The sequence below is a fragment of the Branchiostoma floridae genome, chromosome 1 (assembly GCF_000003815.2).
Source record: "Branchiostoma floridae strain S238N-H82 chromosome 1, Bfl_VNyyK, whole genome shotgun sequence".
Classification (NCBI taxonomy): domain Eukaryota; kingdom Metazoa; phylum Chordata; class Leptocardii; order Amphioxiformes; family Branchiostomatidae; genus Branchiostoma; species Branchiostoma floridae.
The window spans coordinates 13,095,566-13,114,910 of record NC_049979.1 but is presented as its reverse complement, the minus strand read 5'-3'; the positions used below and the strand labels follow the sequence as shown (position 1 = coordinate 13,114,910).

At 44.5% G+C, this 19,345-nt stretch overlaps 5 protein-coding genes across 6 annotated transcripts in view; 2 read left to right on the top strand and 3 right to left on the bottom strand.

Annotated features, from left to right (window-relative positions):
• Nucleotides 1-383, top strand: part of LOC118428773 (sushi, von Willebrand factor type A, EGF and pentraxin domain-containing protein 1-like) — a 12,968-nt gene extending 12,585 nt beyond the window's left edge. Inside the window, exons 30-31 of the mRNA XM_035838969.1 lie at nt 1-110; nt 297-383. Coding sequence (XP_035694862.1) covers nt 1-42 — 42 coding nt within the window. The 3' untranslated portion in view covers nt 43-110; nt 297-383. The remainder of the gene's footprint in view (nt 111-296) is intronic.
• Nucleotides 93-1,551, top strand: LOC118428736 (C-type lectin domain family 10 member A-like). The gene is made up of 4 exons (XM_035838916.1): nt 93-114; nt 297-383; nt 549-800; nt 1,382-1,551. The coding sequence occupies exons 1-4, from the start codon at nt 93-95 to the stop codon at nt 1,549-1,551; spliced, it is 531 nt and encodes a 176-aa protein (XP_035694809.1).
• A 204-nt stretch (nt 1,552-1,755) lies between these two features.
• LOC118414737 (4-coumarate--CoA ligase 1-like) lies at nt 1,756-9,044 on the bottom strand. The gene is made up of 11 exons (XM_035818952.1): nt 8,806-9,044; nt 7,059-7,266; nt 6,771-6,877; nt 6,294-6,496; nt 5,897-6,071; nt 5,512-5,683; nt 5,286-5,386; nt 4,646-4,787; nt 4,356-4,438; nt 3,936-4,101; nt 1,756-2,563 (listed from the first exon to the last, which is right to left on the bottom strand). The coding sequence occupies exons 1-11, from the start codon at nt 8,911-8,913 to the stop codon at nt 2,436-2,438; spliced, it is 1,593 nt and encodes a 530-aa protein (XP_035674845.1). The 5' UTR covers nt 8,914-9,044; the 3' UTR covers nt 1,756-2,435.
• Nucleotides 1,756-16,214, bottom strand: LOC118414744 (4-coumarate--CoA ligase 1-like). 2 transcript variants are annotated; one of them, XM_035818964.1, is made up of 12 exons: nt 15,952-16,214; nt 14,444-14,651; nt 13,901-14,007; nt 13,401-13,603; nt 13,096-13,270; nt 12,728-12,899; nt 12,512-12,612; nt 12,045-12,186; nt 11,768-11,850; nt 11,235-11,400; nt 10,888-10,991; nt 1,756-2,459 (listed from the first exon to the last, which is right to left on the bottom strand). In XM_035818964.1, the coding sequence occupies exons 1-12, from the start codon at nt 16,057-16,059 to the stop codon at nt 2,436-2,438; spliced, it is 1,593 nt and encodes a 530-aa protein (XP_035674857.1). In that variant the 5' UTR covers nt 16,060-16,214; the 3' UTR covers nt 1,756-2,435. The 2 variants fall into 2 exon arrangements, with proteins under 2 accessions (XP_035674857.1, XP_035674865.1); XM_035818972.1 differs by lacking the exon at nt 1,756-2,459 and having other exon boundaries at nt 9,954-10,991.
• Nucleotides 16,215-16,702: 488 nt separating this feature from the next.
• Nucleotides 16,703-19,345, bottom strand: part of LOC118414761 — a 7,589-nt gene continuing 4,946 nt past the window's right edge. Inside the window, exons 2-3 of the mRNA XM_035818984.1 lie at nt 18,106-18,231; nt 16,703-17,680 (exon numbers count right to left, since the gene is read on the bottom strand). Of these exons, the coding sequence (XP_035674877.1) occupies nt 17,419-17,680; nt 18,106-18,231 (388 nt within the window). The 3' untranslated portion in view covers nt 16,703-17,418. The remainder of the gene's footprint in view (nt 17,681-18,105; nt 18,232-19,345) is intronic.

Below are 19,345 nucleotides of genomic sequence, written 5' to 3'. Positions count from 1 at the left end.
CGACGAGTGTCGGTATGCTGGGTTTTGTCCAGACCATTCTAACTGCACCAACACGGACGGCAGCCACTACTGCACCTGCCATGAGGGCTACCATGGAGACGACTGTCTGGGTGCGTACTTACAAGGCTATAGACTGTCTTATCTTGGAGTTAACATAATGGTAACATAGAATCCAATTGATTTGATGTATGAAAATGTGTTTTCTCATCGAATAGTGCAATCTACTTCATGGTTAATCATGTATCATGAACTAGTCTGTGTGGATCAGTAACAATCTTATATCCTGTTCTAAACAGATATAGACGAATGTCAAAACGAAACCCTGAACACATGTGGACCCTACGAGCACTGTGTCAACACGGAGGGATCCTATACCTGTTTAGGTAAGTAGGACCTTATTTGGGTTAGTAGGAATTTCAAAGTATTGTATGGATGAAGATACCACATGAGTGGAAATACTTCCGAGAACAGGTGGTCTTCTTCATTTTCAAACATCTGGACAAAAAAACTGGCCAAATTATTGAATAATTGCATTTTTCGTCCCATAGACTGCAACAGGTATGAGGACAGATGTTTCGCCCTGTCTACTACCACTGCTACGTTTGCCGAGGCTGAGCAGAAGTGTGCAGAAGATGGGGGTATCCTGGCTACGGTACCTGACAGGGAGACACAGCTGTTCCTCATGCAGCTGGTGGGCAGCAGGGACACGTGGATCGGGCTGGACGACAGGAATGACGAGGGGTACTTCGTGTGGAGCGATGGGACTCCTCTGGGATCAGGCTACAGCTACTGGACACTAGGTAATAGACCGCTAGGACCCACTAGGAGTGGATGTTTTGTAGGGAGTATCAGTAATGTAGATTTTGTTGCATCATTCTTCCAAACTGCACTTGCCGTAAAGCCAAAAAAGCAGTTACTCAAGCATCTGTCTATTCTGACCGTTTCCAAAATCATATCCAGTTGCTTAAGAAACTGCTTTTGGGCGTATCTTATTACCTGAATGTCTAACGTTCATCGATGCAGGGGACATTTTTGCCGAGCAAATTGTTATGTTGAAAAATCTATTTTTGTTCGGGTTAGCATCGAAAGAAACTGTCTTACTAAGAACTCGCCAAGGCCACTCCTGAGTCCTGACTGTTTTATTCTGACAACGCTACTTAAAAGGAATCTCTTCCGATGTAACCGTGCTACAGAAGCAGCATATACTGTCGTGAGTGCGACTAGACACGAGCGGGTGGCCATACCAGACATAACATGCAAACTGACATGGATGAGATTCTACCAGTTGGTGATATATAAAATATTGCTTGTGCTTGACGTTTCCATGTCTATTCTTGTATACCGTTATGTATACTGAACCTTTGTTGTGTTGATGAAACAGGTGAGCCTAACGACGGAGGAAACCCCACCACCTCCCAGGACTGTGTGCACCTGTGGCCCGCCGCCGGGTTCCGCTGGGACGACCAGCAGTGCGACCGGAGGGAGTACTATGTCTGCCAGTTCAGTGCGGGTCCCAATCCTAACAGTAGAGCGGACGGCTTTCTAGACTAGTGCAACAATAACCCTTTCAGTAATCCACACTGGTGTATGTGCTGGTTAGGTCACAGGTTCCAAAGAAGTAAATAATTAATTCCCTGTGGATCTGCGGACTAGGTGACAAACCACCTGTTAGTTACAAATGAATACATTGTAAAATGATTAATGTCTTATATATAAATTGTAATTATACTTATGTAAAAACAGAGAACAGATATCTAAAAGAGAATGCATTTACGTTTATTTGAAACAAAGTACACATGTAATATCTTTTCTGTTTTAACATCACTTAGTATGATAATCACCTTTAAAAACGATAGCAACCAACCCCAAGAGAAAAGATTGTATTAATTCAAAATAAAAACATGGGATAAATAATTAGAGTGCAAGTACCCTAGGAACATCGGTAACAAGTGTTGTATATTTCCTATCAAAAGGTGATCGATTGATGTTGGTTTTATAAGATCTATTCAAGTTTTCTTTCAAATTATGGCAATTAAGCATTTATTGTCATTTGTTGGCGTCTTAATAAAGAAGTTAAAACGATATGTATGGATTTTGTTTGTTTGTTTGCTTTCATAACTTTCTTCAAGGACACATGTCTGGATTTCTTTAGAAACATTGACACAGTTTTTGGACCAACATTTGCCATGTATCACAATATTGAAGTAAATATGATCTGTAAGATATGTCGCGATGCTTCATTATTGCATAGACTGGTTTGTGACCGGATTGCTCATTAATCAGCTGTCTCGACACCGACCTCACCCCTTCTACCAAGAACCGTGTACGGTTAGGACTATACATCATACAACGTCTGCCACCATGCTTATCCCTGAATGTGCCGGAGCACAAGATAAACTAGATTTTCTACAAACTAGACTTCCATATGTCAGAGTTTAGTCCTTCTTCTGCCGCTCGACCTCCTTCTGCTTCAGCACCCTCCGCAGGATCTTCCCGCTGGCCGACTTGGGGATCTGGTCCGTGAACTCCACAAACCGGAGCTTCTTGTACGGAGCAACTTTCCCTGTGGAACAAAATGAAGATTGAAGTACCTAGTTTCGTTCGTTCGTTCGTCCCATATCCTTTCAATCAGCCGTAGGTTGATTGATTAGCCGTAGGGGCAGCACAACATGTTGTGCTGTATCAATAGGCATTTTAGTCCCCTGGCGGCGCCTATCTCCTCTCCGGGGAGTACCTAGTTTATGCCTAGGTTACACATAGCCGACTTTGGCTCCCGAACACTAGCCGACTCTCAGCCGACCCAAGTCGGCAGTAGTTCGGGAGTAGTCTGACCAGTTTAGGCCACGCCTATTTTTCTAGCGCCGAACATGTCACGAACATCTCCCGACCAGTAAATGACTTGCTCTTGACTATGTCCCGAATGCTGTCAAACCTATTCCCTACCATGCCGACCTCTAGCCGCAGATTGTCGAATCACTCCTGACTGATCCCCAACTGATTGCCGACCCTCTCTCGACTTGAAATGGACATAATCAGCGATTTTCAAAAGAGTGGTTATTTTCGTTTTTAATCAAGATTATCCTTTCTTCTATTTTGTAAACATCACCAAGAGATCAAATTTGGATCACAAATAGCTCCAATGCGGCATTTATGGTTCTTTTTGTTTGGGGCTGGATTTCAGTCGTGTGAAGTTCGGGGGTGATTCGTCTACGTCCTGGCAATAGTCTTTTTGCTTGGGAATGAGTTAGCAGAGATTTGTCTACGGTCTTGGGGTGAATCATTGGTAAGTTGGAAACAAGCTGGGAGTAAGTCAGCAGTGTTTTTTGGCGTGATTAAGATTTAATTTGACTGCTGACTTACTCCCGAACACCAACCGAACACTAGCCGACCGTGCCGACCACCAACCGACCCATTCCAGAGTTGCCGTTCAGAGCCGAATGTTTTGAACATTTCAAAACATTCGGATGGAGCAGCCGAACACAAGCCGACTGAGCAGAACGCCAGCCGAACGCCAGCCGACTGAGCAGAACGCCAGCCGACTACAGCCGACTAGCTCCCGAATTACTCCTAAACCATAGTCGGGAGAGAGTCGGGAGCGAAATTCGGCTATGTGTAATCTAGGCATTACACAGTGATATTACATTTTTCCAGGACACCACAACTGGTACCCATTGCGGGATGGACCATTGACATCATGTGGAACATTGATTCAAAGCTTGGTTTTAGAAAAGTCTATGGAGAACATACAACACATGTGAAGGTTTCTGTGGAATAATCATATACCCTGATGTATGTGGACATATTACCAGAAGCGAAATCTACTAGCTTCTAACTGAAGTCCATCAAGCATTCAACTGTAACTTAAAAAGTTAAGCTGCACCGTCAAAGAACACCATTGTGGGGTTTTACAAAGAAATGAAAATGTCTCTTCGTACCGGCGATGAATTGCTTGATATCTTCCTCTGTGACATCTGAGTCTGCCTTCTTGACGACGTAGGCTTTAGGCAGCTCCCCTGCCTCCAGGTCAGGTACCCCGATCACTGCCGCGTCCTGCACACGTGGTTCAGACAGGAGGAGGGCCTCCAACTCCGCAGGAGGCACCTTCCGGTTACAAGACAAGGTAAGTATTAGTGGATACAAGAGCCATGGTGCATTCCCGCTCTCTAGTTTTAGTATTGCTTAATAATGTTACTTGTCTCTTACCGTAAACTAGACCAGATACAATGTACACAACGCCAACTCCAATATACTTTTCGATGCCTTTCCTCCGATGGCTTCATGTTTATTGTCAATATCTATAATGAGCACAACAGTTCCAGGCACCTTTCGTAAATTCAAACGGACAAAATTCATACCTGGTAGCCCTTGTACTTGATCAGCTCTTTCAGCCTGTCCACCACGTAGAAGTTGCACTCACTGTCGTAGTGGCCGATATCCCCTGTGATGTACAGGTATGTGGATATCCAACACAATTCAAGTAAAAGCTAAACTTTATTGATAGTGTTAACGTTAAGCATTGTGAGAGAGCTCAATCTACAAACCAGTAACGGATGCCGTCTTAGTGCAAACATGTCTGGCGCTTTCTATAGATAGAAGTTTGTCTATTTGACCTTAATGGTTAGCTCATACAGGAGTGTTGTTATACCTGTGTGCAGCCAGCCGTCCTTGATGGTGTTGGCCGTGGCCTCCGGGTTGTTCAGATAACCCTTCATCACCTGAGGACCCCGCACACACAGCTCACCGTCTTCACCCTCGCCCAGCAGCTTACCGGACTCGACATCCACGACCTTCACGTCAGGAGGAAAGAACAGGACGAGTGTCACAACCAAAACAATGGCACTCTTAGTCGCGTGAGATCAAGTAATGTAGAAGTCAATATAGTTATCATATATGACACCAATGGTTATTTACTGATCGAGGCAAGACTCATCGAATCAAGATCAATCAGTGTCTATGTGTTCAATGTGTGGGTCACAACACCAGTAATTACATATGTCACAGAGAGGTCAATTGTGGTCAACGAGGTCAATGAATATCTCATGATAGAGTTCCTTCGTTGTTCGATGATAGAGGTCAATCGATTCTGATGTTTTAACACAAGACATACAAGTCTATACGACACCACAAATCACTTTAAAGCTGAATGATGATAAAATGATGATTAAAGATGATAACGGTAACAACGATTCCCCCATTATACAAGTAAAGGTGGTGGAATGTGTGTGTCGACACAATGTGCCATTGAGACTTATTCCTTGTCTTTTTTAACAGCTTCACGGACTTGCCTTCATTTCTGTGTTACCAATGGGAACCCCGACGGACCCAGGCTTACTCTCTCCCATCTTCACCACATGCGTCACTGGACTTGTCTCCGTCATGCCAAAACCTGGTCAAAACAAAGCATTGCATTCGAATTTGGCATGAAAAACATAAACCAAACAGCTTTTCTGTGTCCTTAGGTCTTAACACCTCAAGTTTGTGAGAAAATATCTTTAGCCGACTATAGCCGACCTTGTCTGATAGATGGTACATTCAGTCGGTTCCTGACAGCATCGCTCAGTTCTTTGCCCATCGGCGCAGCTCCACAGAATAGCTCCTGGACGTGGGAAAAGTCGTACTTGTCCACCATCGGATGTTTGGCCAGAAACAGAGCGATGGGAGGAACCAGGTGCACGTGCGTCACCTGGAAAGGCGCAAAACACAAACGGTTGTCTAGCATTGCTATGAGTTATCATTTACACTGAAATTCAAAGCAAGTCCTTTGAATGAATTTATCACATAGCAACACATGGATGCATGAAGTGGCGAAAAAATACAAGTACTCGAAATCTTGCCCGATGACATCTTGCTATTTGAGGTTTTCTTCCTTTGTTAGACAGAAAGTCTGTAAGTGTACCTTATAGTCTTGGATGCACTTCAGGAACAGCTCCTGGTCAAACTTGGGGAGGACGACAACGTTTGCCCCCACCAGCAGCGAGCCGGCCAGGATGACGGACATGCCGTAGATGTGGAAGAAGGGCAGAAGTCCCAGAAGGCTCGGGTTTGCAACTGCTGCTATAGATCCATCTTGTCTGACAAAATACAGCAAAATTCGCACTTCTTATGCCGACATGTCCACATACATATCTTTTTTTCCTATTTCTCCTGTTGAAAAAAAAAACCAAACTGCCACCAACCAGATCGTGCTCTCGTCACCTAACTAGCTTCTCTCAGCTCACTATTCCATCCTCATCATATTTTGATACTCGCGTGGCCGGCTTAACAAAACATTTCTTTAAAAAAAAAAAACTTACCTCATTTGCTCCAGGTTGGCTATGAAGTTGTAGTGTGTGAGCATGACGCCCTTGGGCAGCCCCGTGGTGCCGCTGGAGTACGGTAACACCGCCACGTCCTCCCGCGGGTTGATCTGCACGTCCGCCGGGAAGGCCGAGCCGTCGTCCCGCAGGAGGCTGGAGAACGGCGTGCAGCCCTCAGCCTCACCGAATACATACACGTCCTGATGATCGGGCAGATACATGTACTTGTTTTTTTAAAGAACTTCGTTATAGGTAAAACATGAGTCTTACATATTTGCTGATTTCAAGTGGTAAGTGATCTTAAGGTAAAGGTGTAAACCACATCCACAAGCACCTGGTCCATACCAGTTTAGCGCGATACATTTTTACCTGTACATCTACTTTGACAGTTCTTAATATGAACTCTGGTACTTCACACTGAAATTAGAAACGCTTGATACAGTTGGTGTGTTTTGCCGCCAGACGTCTCCTGACCTTGATCTTGTCGCACTTGTCCTTGGCCTGTTTAGCCTTGTCGGCGAACATGCCGATGGTGATGACGTATGACGCTCCAGACATCTCCAGCTGATGTGCGAGCTCATCTGAATGGTGAGATACAGTGCAAAAGCTCACGTTGGGATGATGAGAAATAATCATTAACGCAAACTGAGTTCATTTACCGTCAAGCTAAAAAAAATTCAGTAGGAGATTTACATTGGATACATTTATTGTGAAGGAATTGCACACACGCAGTCAGAGTTGCTTAAGGACAGAGAGACACACCTGCAGTGTACAGAGGATTGACCGTCGTCACGGTGCCTCCAATCCCGATGACTCCGAAGAAAATGATGGCAAACTCCGGCAGGTTGGGGCTGTAAATGGCGAACACGTCATGCTGTTTGAAGCCTAGCCGCGTGAGGGCGCTGCCGCACACACGGATAAGTTTCTTCAGCTGCGAGAACGTGTAAGATCGTCCCGTGGGGCCGTCGACCTTAAAAACACACAAAAAAAAACTGATCTGCTTGGGTATAAATCTTTCCTGAGATAGGCAAATAGAAAAGCCAGTAATCAAAACTTTACCTTTAGTTTAAACTTCCTGTCATGCTTGTATGTATGGCGTCGTAGTTTGTCCTCATGAGCCATGACTGAACTCTTTTAAATCCAGATTTACTGAGTCCAAAGCCGCGAGAGCTTTGTATAACTTCCCGAACATACGTTTTCTGTATGCAGTGCTTTCCGTCCTGTCGTGTTTTAGGCGTGTCAGGTGTTTTACAACCATGCATCTCAACTGGAGTCTATCACAGAATCATTGACGTGACTTGAGGCAGTCTCGATGGTCCTCGGTAACTCGACATTCCAGCTTGGGTACTGATCATTTCATTTCTTACATGTGGTTTAAGAAATCGCGTTTGGATCAGTTCTAAAAAATTGAAATCATTTTCCGGCAGACGAAATGCCATACACTAGGATGCGTGAATTTAAAAGGGCATAAACATTTCTGACCGCACTGCCGCCAAAACCTTGCTACAGTCCTCGGTCTAGTCTTGACCCAACCCGACTTGACAACCAGTAAGTTCCAGACATTCACAAATGTTGGGCCCCTTGGCATTCTTATCAACGCTATCTTACTTACACTGATAACAGAAACCAGCAGTGCAACAAAATATCCCATGCAAAAAAAAAAGCTACGAAATGATTCTTCACAATATTTTCTACCAGTTTTGCGATGATTTGTTTAGTTTGACACGTTGATATCTCGAGCAGACATTTTACAAGCAACTACACATGTCGCTTTCAGTATAATTGAACCGCATCAGCTTGAACAGAATTTCAGGTCGTACTTCGAAGCTTGGAATTGAAGAGTGTGGTGCGACCCTGTCAAGAAACAGTTACAAAAGTTGCACGCCGCAGCAACCCATAAATGGCTTATCTCTTTTACACGCTCTCCGCCCTCTGCTCTCCGCCCTTGCCATTCTTAACCCAGATTTCTGGGTGCGTTTCCTATTGAATGCGTGAATCCTATTGACTAGAGCAACATGAAACCCGCTCGGCAACTATGTGCTCAATTACGTGAATAACAGAGATTACTGATTAGCCTGGCGGTAATTTAGCTCATGCAGTCGATACATTTGTGCGTTTAGACGCGTTTTGTACGAAAAATGCGAGATCAACAGTGGATCCGCCGAGTAAACTCCGGGGTTTAAAGCATATGGTATTAGGTCGCAGCTGAAGAGTCGTGTATATTTACACTCCAGCAGTCTGGAGTAAGGAGGTGCTACTGACCTTGAGGGTGTCCTTCATCTGTTTCACTGAGTCTCAGGAATGCGTTACCAGTAATTCAGTGAATGTTAAACCCCAATCTGGCCTTTGTCTTACTCAGTACGATCTGAGCAAACAAGGAACCTTTAATGTTCTAAGATCTGAACAGGTCAAATAGGTCAGATATTCAGTAGCCCACTCCGAACCCAACTTTAACCAGAGCGCCTGTCGTATCTACTTTCAACAGTAAACAGTTCAGATCTGTACTCACCAGCGCAACCCTGTCCCCGAATGTGTCAAAGTCTTTGGTGACGTGGTCTACAAGCGACACGTCGTCAGGAATGGCGATGTCAGGGTGAGGACTCTTGATGATCGACATGTTTGGGAAGGCAGCAAGTTGGCTGGAGAGAGATTCTTACAGGGGACAGTCTATTAATACCTGCGTGACACGCTGGCAGCAGCGGCTTTTCGGAGGTGTTTTGGGGACTGGTTTGGGGTCACTGCACATGCGTTATTCTGCACCTGAATGGGGGCGTGGTGGTTCCACGCGATCGGGTACATACATGTACGGTACCTGTCCACGCCAGCAGGCCTAATCTATGACATGGTAATGTATTGTGATATTATCTTTGTACACTATAGCACAAAGTCCAATTTTTGTGTTGAAAATTACAGTTCAACTTGTTCCATAATCTTTGATACGGTTGGACACTTTTGAATGCTGGGTCTAAAACAGATCAATAAGAACGAAAAAAAAGGACAGTAACATGAACATATGTAAACACACAGAGGCTTGCTCATTTCTCTCATCTGGTGCAGAATTCTCGTGCAGACGGAGGCATTCAGTTGTATAGTATCATGAAAATGACTGATCAACATTGAGTAGTGTTTTAGACGTTTCCATCCACACAAGCATAGGATAGGAATAATAGGATAGGATAGAATAGAATAGAATGAGAGTAGGGGTCCGTCTCGGTGTGAGTGGATCAAAATCCTACAGTGTATCGACACGGGGGTAGGTAGGGAATGAGCCTGTTACCGAGTAGCTTTTGCAGCCACAGCTTCGGCTGCGTTTAGTCTTCACTCTCCTTGCTCACGGTGAGTCAGGTTGTTGCTTCTTACTACTATTAAAGGTAGAAGAGATGTTATCACAATGTAACCCGTAACCCCCGAGTGAGTGGCCCTCGGGCCATGTTACGGCAGCTGGTGATATTGCACGCGGGAACAAGGACGAATTTAGTATTGCAATTCAATGCTGCTGTAAATCAGCAAGAAAACTACAAGTACAAATCATTCTAACTTAGGGAATGTGAAGCCGCGCACGTTTGTTCCCTGGCTGTTGACGTTACTATCATAAAATTTTACTTCTCCAGACTATCATAAGCTTTTTACATAAGTAAAAGTCCATCAAAAGCTTACATTGTTGAAGCTTTATTGACACAAAAAAAGGACAGTGACCTTCGTACCGTCCACTACAACTGCGATGACAATTGCATCGAGAAATAGCTAAAAAGACTGGTAATAAAATGTTTTGCCATGGCGACGATGGTCTCTGGGGTGAACATTAATATTTTAGAAAACTCAAACCGGGAATCGACTGGAAGTTCCCGTCAAAAAGATCTTTTCCTGCTGGTTCTGCAGCCTAGTCATTAATATTCTTAATTTGCCATTTTATTGATGCTAACCTTGCTATCCAATATTGACCGATGACCCAATTTCTACAGTTCCTGGGGACTAACGTTCCAAACATTCCTGTGGACTAGCATTCCTGTGGACATAGTTCCTGTACAATTCCTATAATTCTTGCAGACTGCACACAACACTATACCATTTTTAACGAAGAATGGCTGAGCAGCTTAATACATATTTCTATCAATAATGTACTATGTACAAACATTAACTTGTACAAAATATGTCTGACTTTAAGAGTTAAAAGAAAGTGTTTTGTACTAAAACACCACACAAAATGTGATTATGCAATGTCTACGACTAGACCATCTGTAGCCAACCGTCTCAGTTTTCTAAGCGAATGCACTTAGTGAGCCTGTATTACCCACTTACCCACGATGGGTTCACCTCAGATAACCTGTGCTACAGGTACGTCTAGCCTCTGTGGTAGTACTCTCTAGGTACAATTACAAGAATACAATTTAGAAATGCCTCTTTTCAGTAAGCCGAAATCCCAGCCTGTTTTCAAAAGCACTTTCTTTTAGTAACAAAGCGATCTTCAATGTGTTAACCTATTACCTATGAGCTGTCATAAGGTTTGCAGAGAGAATAAGCTGGACAAGCTAAGCTTAAGTAGGTTCTTCCAACGTAACACCAAGAGTTATTTGTCCTTCTGCCGCTCGACCTCCTTCTGCTTCAGCACCCTCCGCAGGATCTTCCCGCTGGCCGACTTGGGGATCTGGTCCGTGAACTCCACAAACCGGAGCTTCTTGTACGGAGCAACTTTGCCTGTGGAACAAAGAAAACATTGTCTCATTTTTCATTCACTTTTCGATTTTCTAAGGTAGTATGTTGACATCAATTCCTATGATTTATTGGCTTCTACCTAAATGTTTCACCACACCAGGTCAATTATATATGGGTGATTTCCAAGAATAAGTAAAAGGGAAGAAAGCGGGAAAGGTAGGCCACATAACCACTTCAAGCTTCCATCTAATGCTTGTGTATCAATATATCAATAACAAGTCCGACCTGCGACATAGTCCATGACCTGCTCCTCCGTGACACGTGAGTCCCCCTTTTTCACCACATAAGCCTTGGGCAGCTCTCCGGCCTCGGGGTCCGGCACGCCGACCACCGCCGCGTCCTGCAGGTCCGGGTGGGACAGCAGCAGCGCCTCCAGCTCCGCGGGAGGGACCTGACACATGGAGTTCCAGGTTTTAAATTAGAATCTACATGCGCAAATTATAAAAGAGAGGGACGAAAAGTAAAAAAATATGGGAAGGCATTACACAAAGAGTGGTCTCTTTGATTTGGTTCCTTTTACTTTGACTATATGTGCGCTTAGAAGTCTTTCCTGATAGGCATTGCATAGGAAGCAATGTGCAATGTAGCATTCTGTAGGTTAAACTAGTTAGCCTAACGAAGTACCCAACTGTGTGATAGATTAAACCTAACTTCATGCGGAAGGACAAAATACAGTTAATACGAAAAAAATGTGAAAGAGAACCCATCAGAAGAGGACGCCTCCCTAAGCTGAAAATGACAATGTTAGAGGTGCTCACCTGGTATCCTTTGTACTTAATGAGCTCCTTAAGACGGTCTACTATATAAAAATTTCCGGTTCCGTCATAATGACCAATGTCGCCTGGAAAAAACGAGAAAACATACGAATGGATGACAGTAATGTCTTAAGACGATCATCGCCGCTACTACAAGCCACTACAATTTACAGTAAATTGATACTTGTTGTATATTTGTGTTCTGCATCTGAGGAGCACGAGAAGGCCATGCGCTGTCGTTCAGAGTCAAAACTGAAAAAAAACTCCGGGTCACGCCCACCTGTGTGCAGCCAGCCGTCCTTGATGGTGTTGGCCGTGGCCTCTGGGTTGTTTAGATAACCCTTCATCACCTGAGGACCCCGCACACACAGCTCACCGTCTTCACCCTCGCCCAGCAGCTTACCGGACTGTATATCCACGATCTGAAACATCCCGGCACCCTTAGTTGGGGTAACAATCACGCCCGGCTACTGTTCTTCCCCGCCTATCCTGTCCATGTTTTCCTCTTCAGGCTCGGGGTACTCCTCTGACTGTATTTACATTAAGTGTTACGTAGGTTTTCCTGTGAAAACCTGTAAAGTTGTGATGTGTCAATCATTGAATGCCCCCAAACCCAGTAAACAGTCATGATCAGCTTTCACTTACTGTTCATCAAACGTTTAAGTAGGCGTAAATACGAGTATTCCATATCTAATGATTTATGTACAGCCATATCAAGGCACAAGTTGTCAGAAACAAAAAGCCTACCTTGCATTCAGTATTAGGCATGGGCTGCCCGACCGAGCCCGGCAGGTCCTCTCCCTCCATAGCAATGTGGGTGACTGGACTGGCCTCCGTCATTCCAAACCCTGTGAAAGAAGAACAAGAAGCCCCACAGAATGTAACATATCAAGGCGCATTGAAAAATCACACCAAATGAAGTCGACGTCATGATACTGCGATCCATGCCATTAGATGCAGTACCTTGGCGGATGGTGGGGTACTTCAGCCGGGTGACGACTGCCTGTGCCAGCTCCCTGCCCAGCGGCGCGGCGCCGTTCACCAGCTCCTTCACGTGAGAGAAGTCGTACTTGTCCACCAGCGGGTGTTTGGCCAGGAACAGGACGACAGGAGGCACACAAGACACGCGAGTCACCTGTATATACAGGCATTTACTACAAAATGTGACTTTAAGAAAAGCCTATGGCAACTTTGGCCGCGTTGATGGCGACATTTGGCATGCGTCGATATACAATCTACAATACTAGTATGTTACCCCCTGGACTTACAACTTTAGGTAAAGAATTAGTGCGACATTTTCATTACGTGTGTTAAGCAATGCAGTGTCTCACCTTATGGTCCTGGATGCATTTCAAGAAGAGCTCTTGTTCGAATTTAGGCAGACACACAACCTTCGCCCCCTGGACCAGCCCGATAGCCAAGATGGCGACCATGCCATAGATGTGGAATAACGGCAGCAGCGCGATCAGGACGTCCGTGTTGGGGTCTAGAGACAGACTCTTCTGCCTCAAAACGAGAACATAAAAAATTTTATAATCAGTTGTATAAAATCAGGTGTAATTTTCTAGAAAAACTACAACTGGCTCTTTTGCTTCAAGCACGATGAGGCTCTCAGTAAGTAGTGTGTTCTGTTCACCTCATTTGTTGCAGGTTAGCTATGATGTTGAAGTGTGTGAGCATGACGCCCTTGGGCAGCCCCGTGGTGCCGCTGGAGTACGGTAACACCGCCACGTCCTCCCGCGGGTTGATCTGCACGTCCGCCGGGAAGGCCGAGCCGTCGTCCCGCAGGAGGCTGGAGAACGGCGTGCAGCCCTCCGCCTCACCGAACACGTACACGTCCTGAAAAAGCAAGATTCCATTCTGTCATTCTTTATCCAGTGAAAAGCTAAGCTGAGCCCTTGTACACCTGTCTAAGATCTCTCTAATACAAAATTTTCGTCTGTCGGGACTGTAGCATCATGCTGCTATCATGCGTTAAGCTTGAATGACCAATCAGTCAGGTCACGTGACTTTAGGGACAACGATTTTCACGGAGGTAAAAAGATCCCTTGGTAGTATCAAAAGATCCCGAAGTTAAATAGACACACATGTTTATTTCATTTATTTCATTATCGACATTACAACATGATGGCCGACCTCGATCTTCTGGCACTTGACCATGGCCTGTTTTGCCTTGTCAGCAAACATGGGGATGGTGATGACGTAGGAGGCCCCGGACTGCTGTAGCTGGTGCGCAAGCTCATCTGGAGGGACAAAAGGGTGGTCAAAGTACAGTCTAGTTCCATAAAGAATTCATCAGATTTGCCTTATTTCAGTTCTTAAACCTGCACGCTAACAATATCAGGTTCATTTGTTTCGTTGAATGGCTAACACGGTTACCAAGAATGTGCCTAGTTATATCAGTACATTTTTAGATTTTTGTCCTTATTTGAATAAGACCTTATGTTGTCCGCCACTAACTATGTATTTAGGGCTGTATTGAAACGTTATTGATCCGAAGCGCTCACTCAAAGTCGACTTGCTCCATTTGAAGGGAAGTGTATTTTTCTAAGTGGAGGGTTTCTTTTTCCTCCTGGCAATAACGGGGTTTTAAAGTGCTTTTCCATTAATACTATCTCGACAAACGAAACAGTGTTTGCGTAGGAGGTTGCCTGTAAAAACTAGTTCACACAGACTCACCTACAGTGTATAGAGGATTGACCGTCGTCACGGTACCCCCAATCCCGATGACTCCGAAGAAAATGATGGCGAACTCTGGCAGGTTGGGGCTGTAGATGGCGAACACGTCATGCTGTTTGAAGCCTAGCCGCGTGAGGGCGCTGCCGCACACACGGAACAGAACCTTCAGCTGAGAGAACGTGTAAGATCGTCCCGTGGGGCCGTCAGTCTGGAGAAATGAAACAATGTAATCCAATCAGACAATGCCCCTTTTGTACGGAAACGAGATATTTGGAACCCTTTTTAGCCCGTTCAATCTATGGATTCAACAGGTTGAAAAAATGTAAAGGTCGGCCCAGAAAAGACAAAAACAGTCGAAAACAGAACTATAAATGCAGAATGCAAGGCTGTGTTTGTTCTAGCCCTTCGTGGACACAAATTCAAACACGCACATACACATCAAAGCAGTGCGTGCAGATACGCTCGAATATATTGGATATCCTATATTACTGCTGATGCAACTGTCACTCCCATGTTGTTGTTTTGAAAACCAACCCACGTTTCGCCAACAGTGACCTGTGTACGTGCTACTATTCATGAAGAGGTCGCCTTTTGTTCACCTGTTAATACAGGAAAGTGCCTGTGTCTGGCGAGAGATATCAGGTTCCACAAAGTATTTTTGTGCCTCGGCCCCAATCTGCTAGATTACAGGTGTGCTGGCGACCCGAAACATTTTGGCTCCTTCGACAATCGCGAATACCGACATAAATTGAAGGTACCAACTGCGATGTCTTATCTACATGGAGGACTCTTACTATCAATGACTGTGAGCGTCGGAACGAAGTCATCAGTTGTTTTAACACAAGCCGCGCTTGGCATTATCCATAACAACTTCTTCGGAATATTAATAATTAAAACACACATATTTGTGCCGTATTTATCCAGATAACACAAAAATTCTGTCTGATAGATTCGGTTTGTCACAAAGTTCTGTTTTGATCCCAGACGTGACCAACAGCATTTTGAGCAGATTCCTGGAATTGCTGAAGCCAGTTATTCTGTAGCAAGGAGTAACTCAATTTGGGCTCTGGCACAGGGCTTCGGATAAATAGCATGCACGCAAAAATTGGTGCCTAGCCATCTGGGAAAACAAAGAAATATTCCAAATAACACTTGTTCACCTGTTGAACAATTAGATATGATTTCGGAAGTTGCTTGAGTTAACAAAAGTACACAAAGTTCTGCTATGTACCGTATGGTATTGCCTGGACGCCTAACCTTCATAGACGTATTGTAAGAATACGAGGGGCGAGTAGACGTATTACAGAAATATTGATCTTGACTGCTAGAACACCAGAGTCCTTTATTTGCGACAACAGGGTAGAATAATTTGCTAAAGGAGTTCATCCCATTTGACCAAGTTCTTCTATCAAAAGAAGGCTGGTGGAGAAGATCTATGTCTATCGCTCGGGTACTCGTTCAGAGGCTGATTCGCCTCAGGGGTCTCCGGCCCTGCAGAACCTACTTACCAACGCAACCTTGTCTCCATAGGCGTCAAAATCTGCCGTTAGATAATCCAACAGGGCTACGTCTTCAGGTATGGCGACGTCGGGAAGTGGGGACTTGACGATAGACATCTCGCCGGTGCCGAGCGTGTGTCGGGAGAGGGAATGTTGGGCGGAGTGTTGTGGGAAGTCCACTGGAGTACACCGGCCGGAGTGTTCCTACATAGCGTCAAGTTCGTCACGGGTCACTCGATACGCGTCATTCTTCTGAAATAAAGGCTATGGCTGTAAGCATGGACTCACATTTCCTCCATCAATCATTAGTTTGGAACATTCAAGAGTTCTATATGCTTCTGAAAGGGCATAATAACAGTTACATACGTTTAGTTTCTGTGTATAGCACTCGTGTGCTTTCTTGCAATAAGGAATGAGATTCGAGTGTGCAATTACGGTGGATCTGTCATGTTGGTGTTTATGAATCATGGTGCAACGATGTAAACACATGAGGAAGCTGACAAGTCAGGAGTCACTACAAGATTAGTCAACATTACAACCTGGCGTTCAACGCAACAACAAGCAAATTGCCGAAACCTCCTTGTACAAACCACGTCAACCAATCCGCAGACTACATATCGTGTAATATATTCTGTATCATTTTTGTGTTGTTTTTGTGTTGCTTTTGTGTTGTTCCCTTAATTCAGAAATACGAAAGACATAACTTTATGTAAAGCATACATGGACTAACAAACTAAATCAATCAAGGACAATACCCATCCACAATTTGCAAAATACCATTTATTAACAGCTTGGAAATTTTAAGACAATCTTAATTCAATGATGTGGAAAAAATATTTATATGCTGACCTCAATATGATATTGGTGCAACGAAACTTTATGCTCCTGCTTCCCACTCTTTTACGACACAAATATGTCATAAGAAAGAAGAAGCATACGTGTTACATTAGCACGTTCCCGGAACGTAATATAATGTCATCAGCAGTGTGTTAGGCATTAAACGTCTTGTTCACCTATGGATAATTGTATAGGTTCCATTCAAGCGTGTTCAAAGAAAAAAAAACTATAGGAAACACGTTTTCCTGATGCAATGTTGACCAGACATCCATAGGATGCCGTATGCGCATAATGTTCTGGAAAGTTGCTAGTTAAAGCCATCTTACATGAAGCCATTGGAAGAATGTCATACTGTTTATTTACAATTGTAAAAGAAGACAATCTCATGCAAAGCTGGCCTCTCCATCATAGAAAAACATATACATACATGTATATGCACAGATGTATTGCGCCAGGTCTTTTGGTGAAAATGTCATATACAATGGACAGAATTTCTATGATATACCTTTTTATATTATACGAATTATTAGTGCCCTAGTCTGGTGTAAAATTCTCGGTCACAAAAAAGGGATGAGTCCTGGCAGCTTGAACTCTCCCACTTTCGCCTGGGGATAATTTCGACTACTAGGCCAAGGTGGGCTAGATTACCGGTGACGTCATCTCATCATTGCCCGCCCCCTTCCATGGCATCTTGGGAAGGGTTGTGGGTCTGCCCTCCCGGGAGTTTAGCCTCATCCGCAGGGCGGTGAGCCCCGTGAGGACCACACACACCCCGAACAGCGCCCACAGGGAGATCTGCGCCGCCGTCATGAAGGTGTGGAACGGCAGGCCGTCGTTGTCACCATTCCGGTATCCAAACGAGTTCTGGTAGTAGCTGCAAGTGCCATACACGCCTCCATAGCTGGGAAGAGAGAAAATACCAGGATTTAAGATATTCAAGTTGATTTTTGTGTGAATAAACTATAACACTGACAGAAGATAATGAGCGTGTGTTGACTGCGTGCTTGATAACGTAATTCCCAATGCACACCCTAAACAAGTGTTAGAACAAAGTTAGAACCATCGTTTATCTAAAATTGCTGCTGCTGCTGTTTTTGTTCTATTACAAAAGTGCATCCAATAGCAGACCGTCACATGAGTGGATGGCACCCTTTCACTTCTATTTACTGATTTGGTGTTGTCTCGAAGTTTATTATTAATAGGCAGACCAAGCGTGGCGATATGATCGAGGCATTTTGAAGTAACATACGCTGAGGTACCCTCTTGATATTGAATGTTGCAATGATTGTCAGTGGGGATCATTATTGGTTACTAGTATTTACTCACAAGATGACGTCCTGAACTTGTGTGCAGAAGTTGTTGTAGCCCACCGACACCATAGCGCCGCACACTAGCGTCAGGAAGCTGAGAACACCATTCAGCAGCAGCGATGGCAGGACCACCATGTCCTTCCTGTAAGATCGTCAAAACTGAGAAAACCGTCTGGAAGCGTCATTCCTCTAACCATTTTACATGTAGTTTACAGTATACAATATAGACAATACAGTGAAAGCCGTCCAAGCGACGATTTCTTCAATCTGACCACCTGTCCGAAACCTTTCTGTCCGAGACCATCTGTCTCTGCAGGTATATCCGAAGACCGTGGATTGATGAATTCCACAGCTGTGATATTCATCACTTAGATGATGAATTCCACAGCTGTGAAAATGATGAATTCCACAGCTGTGATATTCATCACTTAGATGATGAATTCCACAGCTATGGAATTAATCAATAGTGCTGTGGGATTCATCGATCTACTGATGAATCCAACGCCACTTCCGTCCCTTATACTGGCGATCGGCCGTGAGATTCATCGATCTACTGATGAATCCAACGCCACTTCCGTCCCTTATACTGGCGATCGGCCGTGAGATTCATCGATCTACTGATGAATCCAACGCCACTTCCGTCCCTAATACTGGCGATCGGCCGTGGGATTCATCGATCTACTGATGAATCCAACGCCACTTCCGTCCCTTATACTGGCGATCGGCCGTGGGATTCATCGATCTACTGATGAACCCAACGCCACTTCTGTCCCTAATACTGGCGATCGGCCGTGGGATTCATCGATCTACTGATGAACCCAACGCCACTTCCGTCCCTTATACTGGCGATCGGCCGTGGGATTCATCGATCTACTGATGAATCCAACGCCACTTCCGTCCCTTATACTGGCGATCGGCCGTGGGATTCATCGATCTACTGATGAATCCAATGCCACTTCCGTCCCTTATACTGGCGATCGGCCGTGGGATTCATCGATCTACTGATGAATCCAACGTCACTTCTGTCACTAATACTATAGAGCCGTTGGGCGACTGATTCATCTATGGAATGATCCAATCTACCGTCTATGGCAGTGCGGATGCTTCTACCGAGAGCTTTATAATATTTTTTGTACTATTCTTTGCTGTGGCACTCACAAATTCTAGCACTTATCGACAGCTGAATGAGCAAGAAAAAAAGTGTACTGAGAACTTTGCATTTATTGGTCACATATTCATATTAGCACACATTTGTC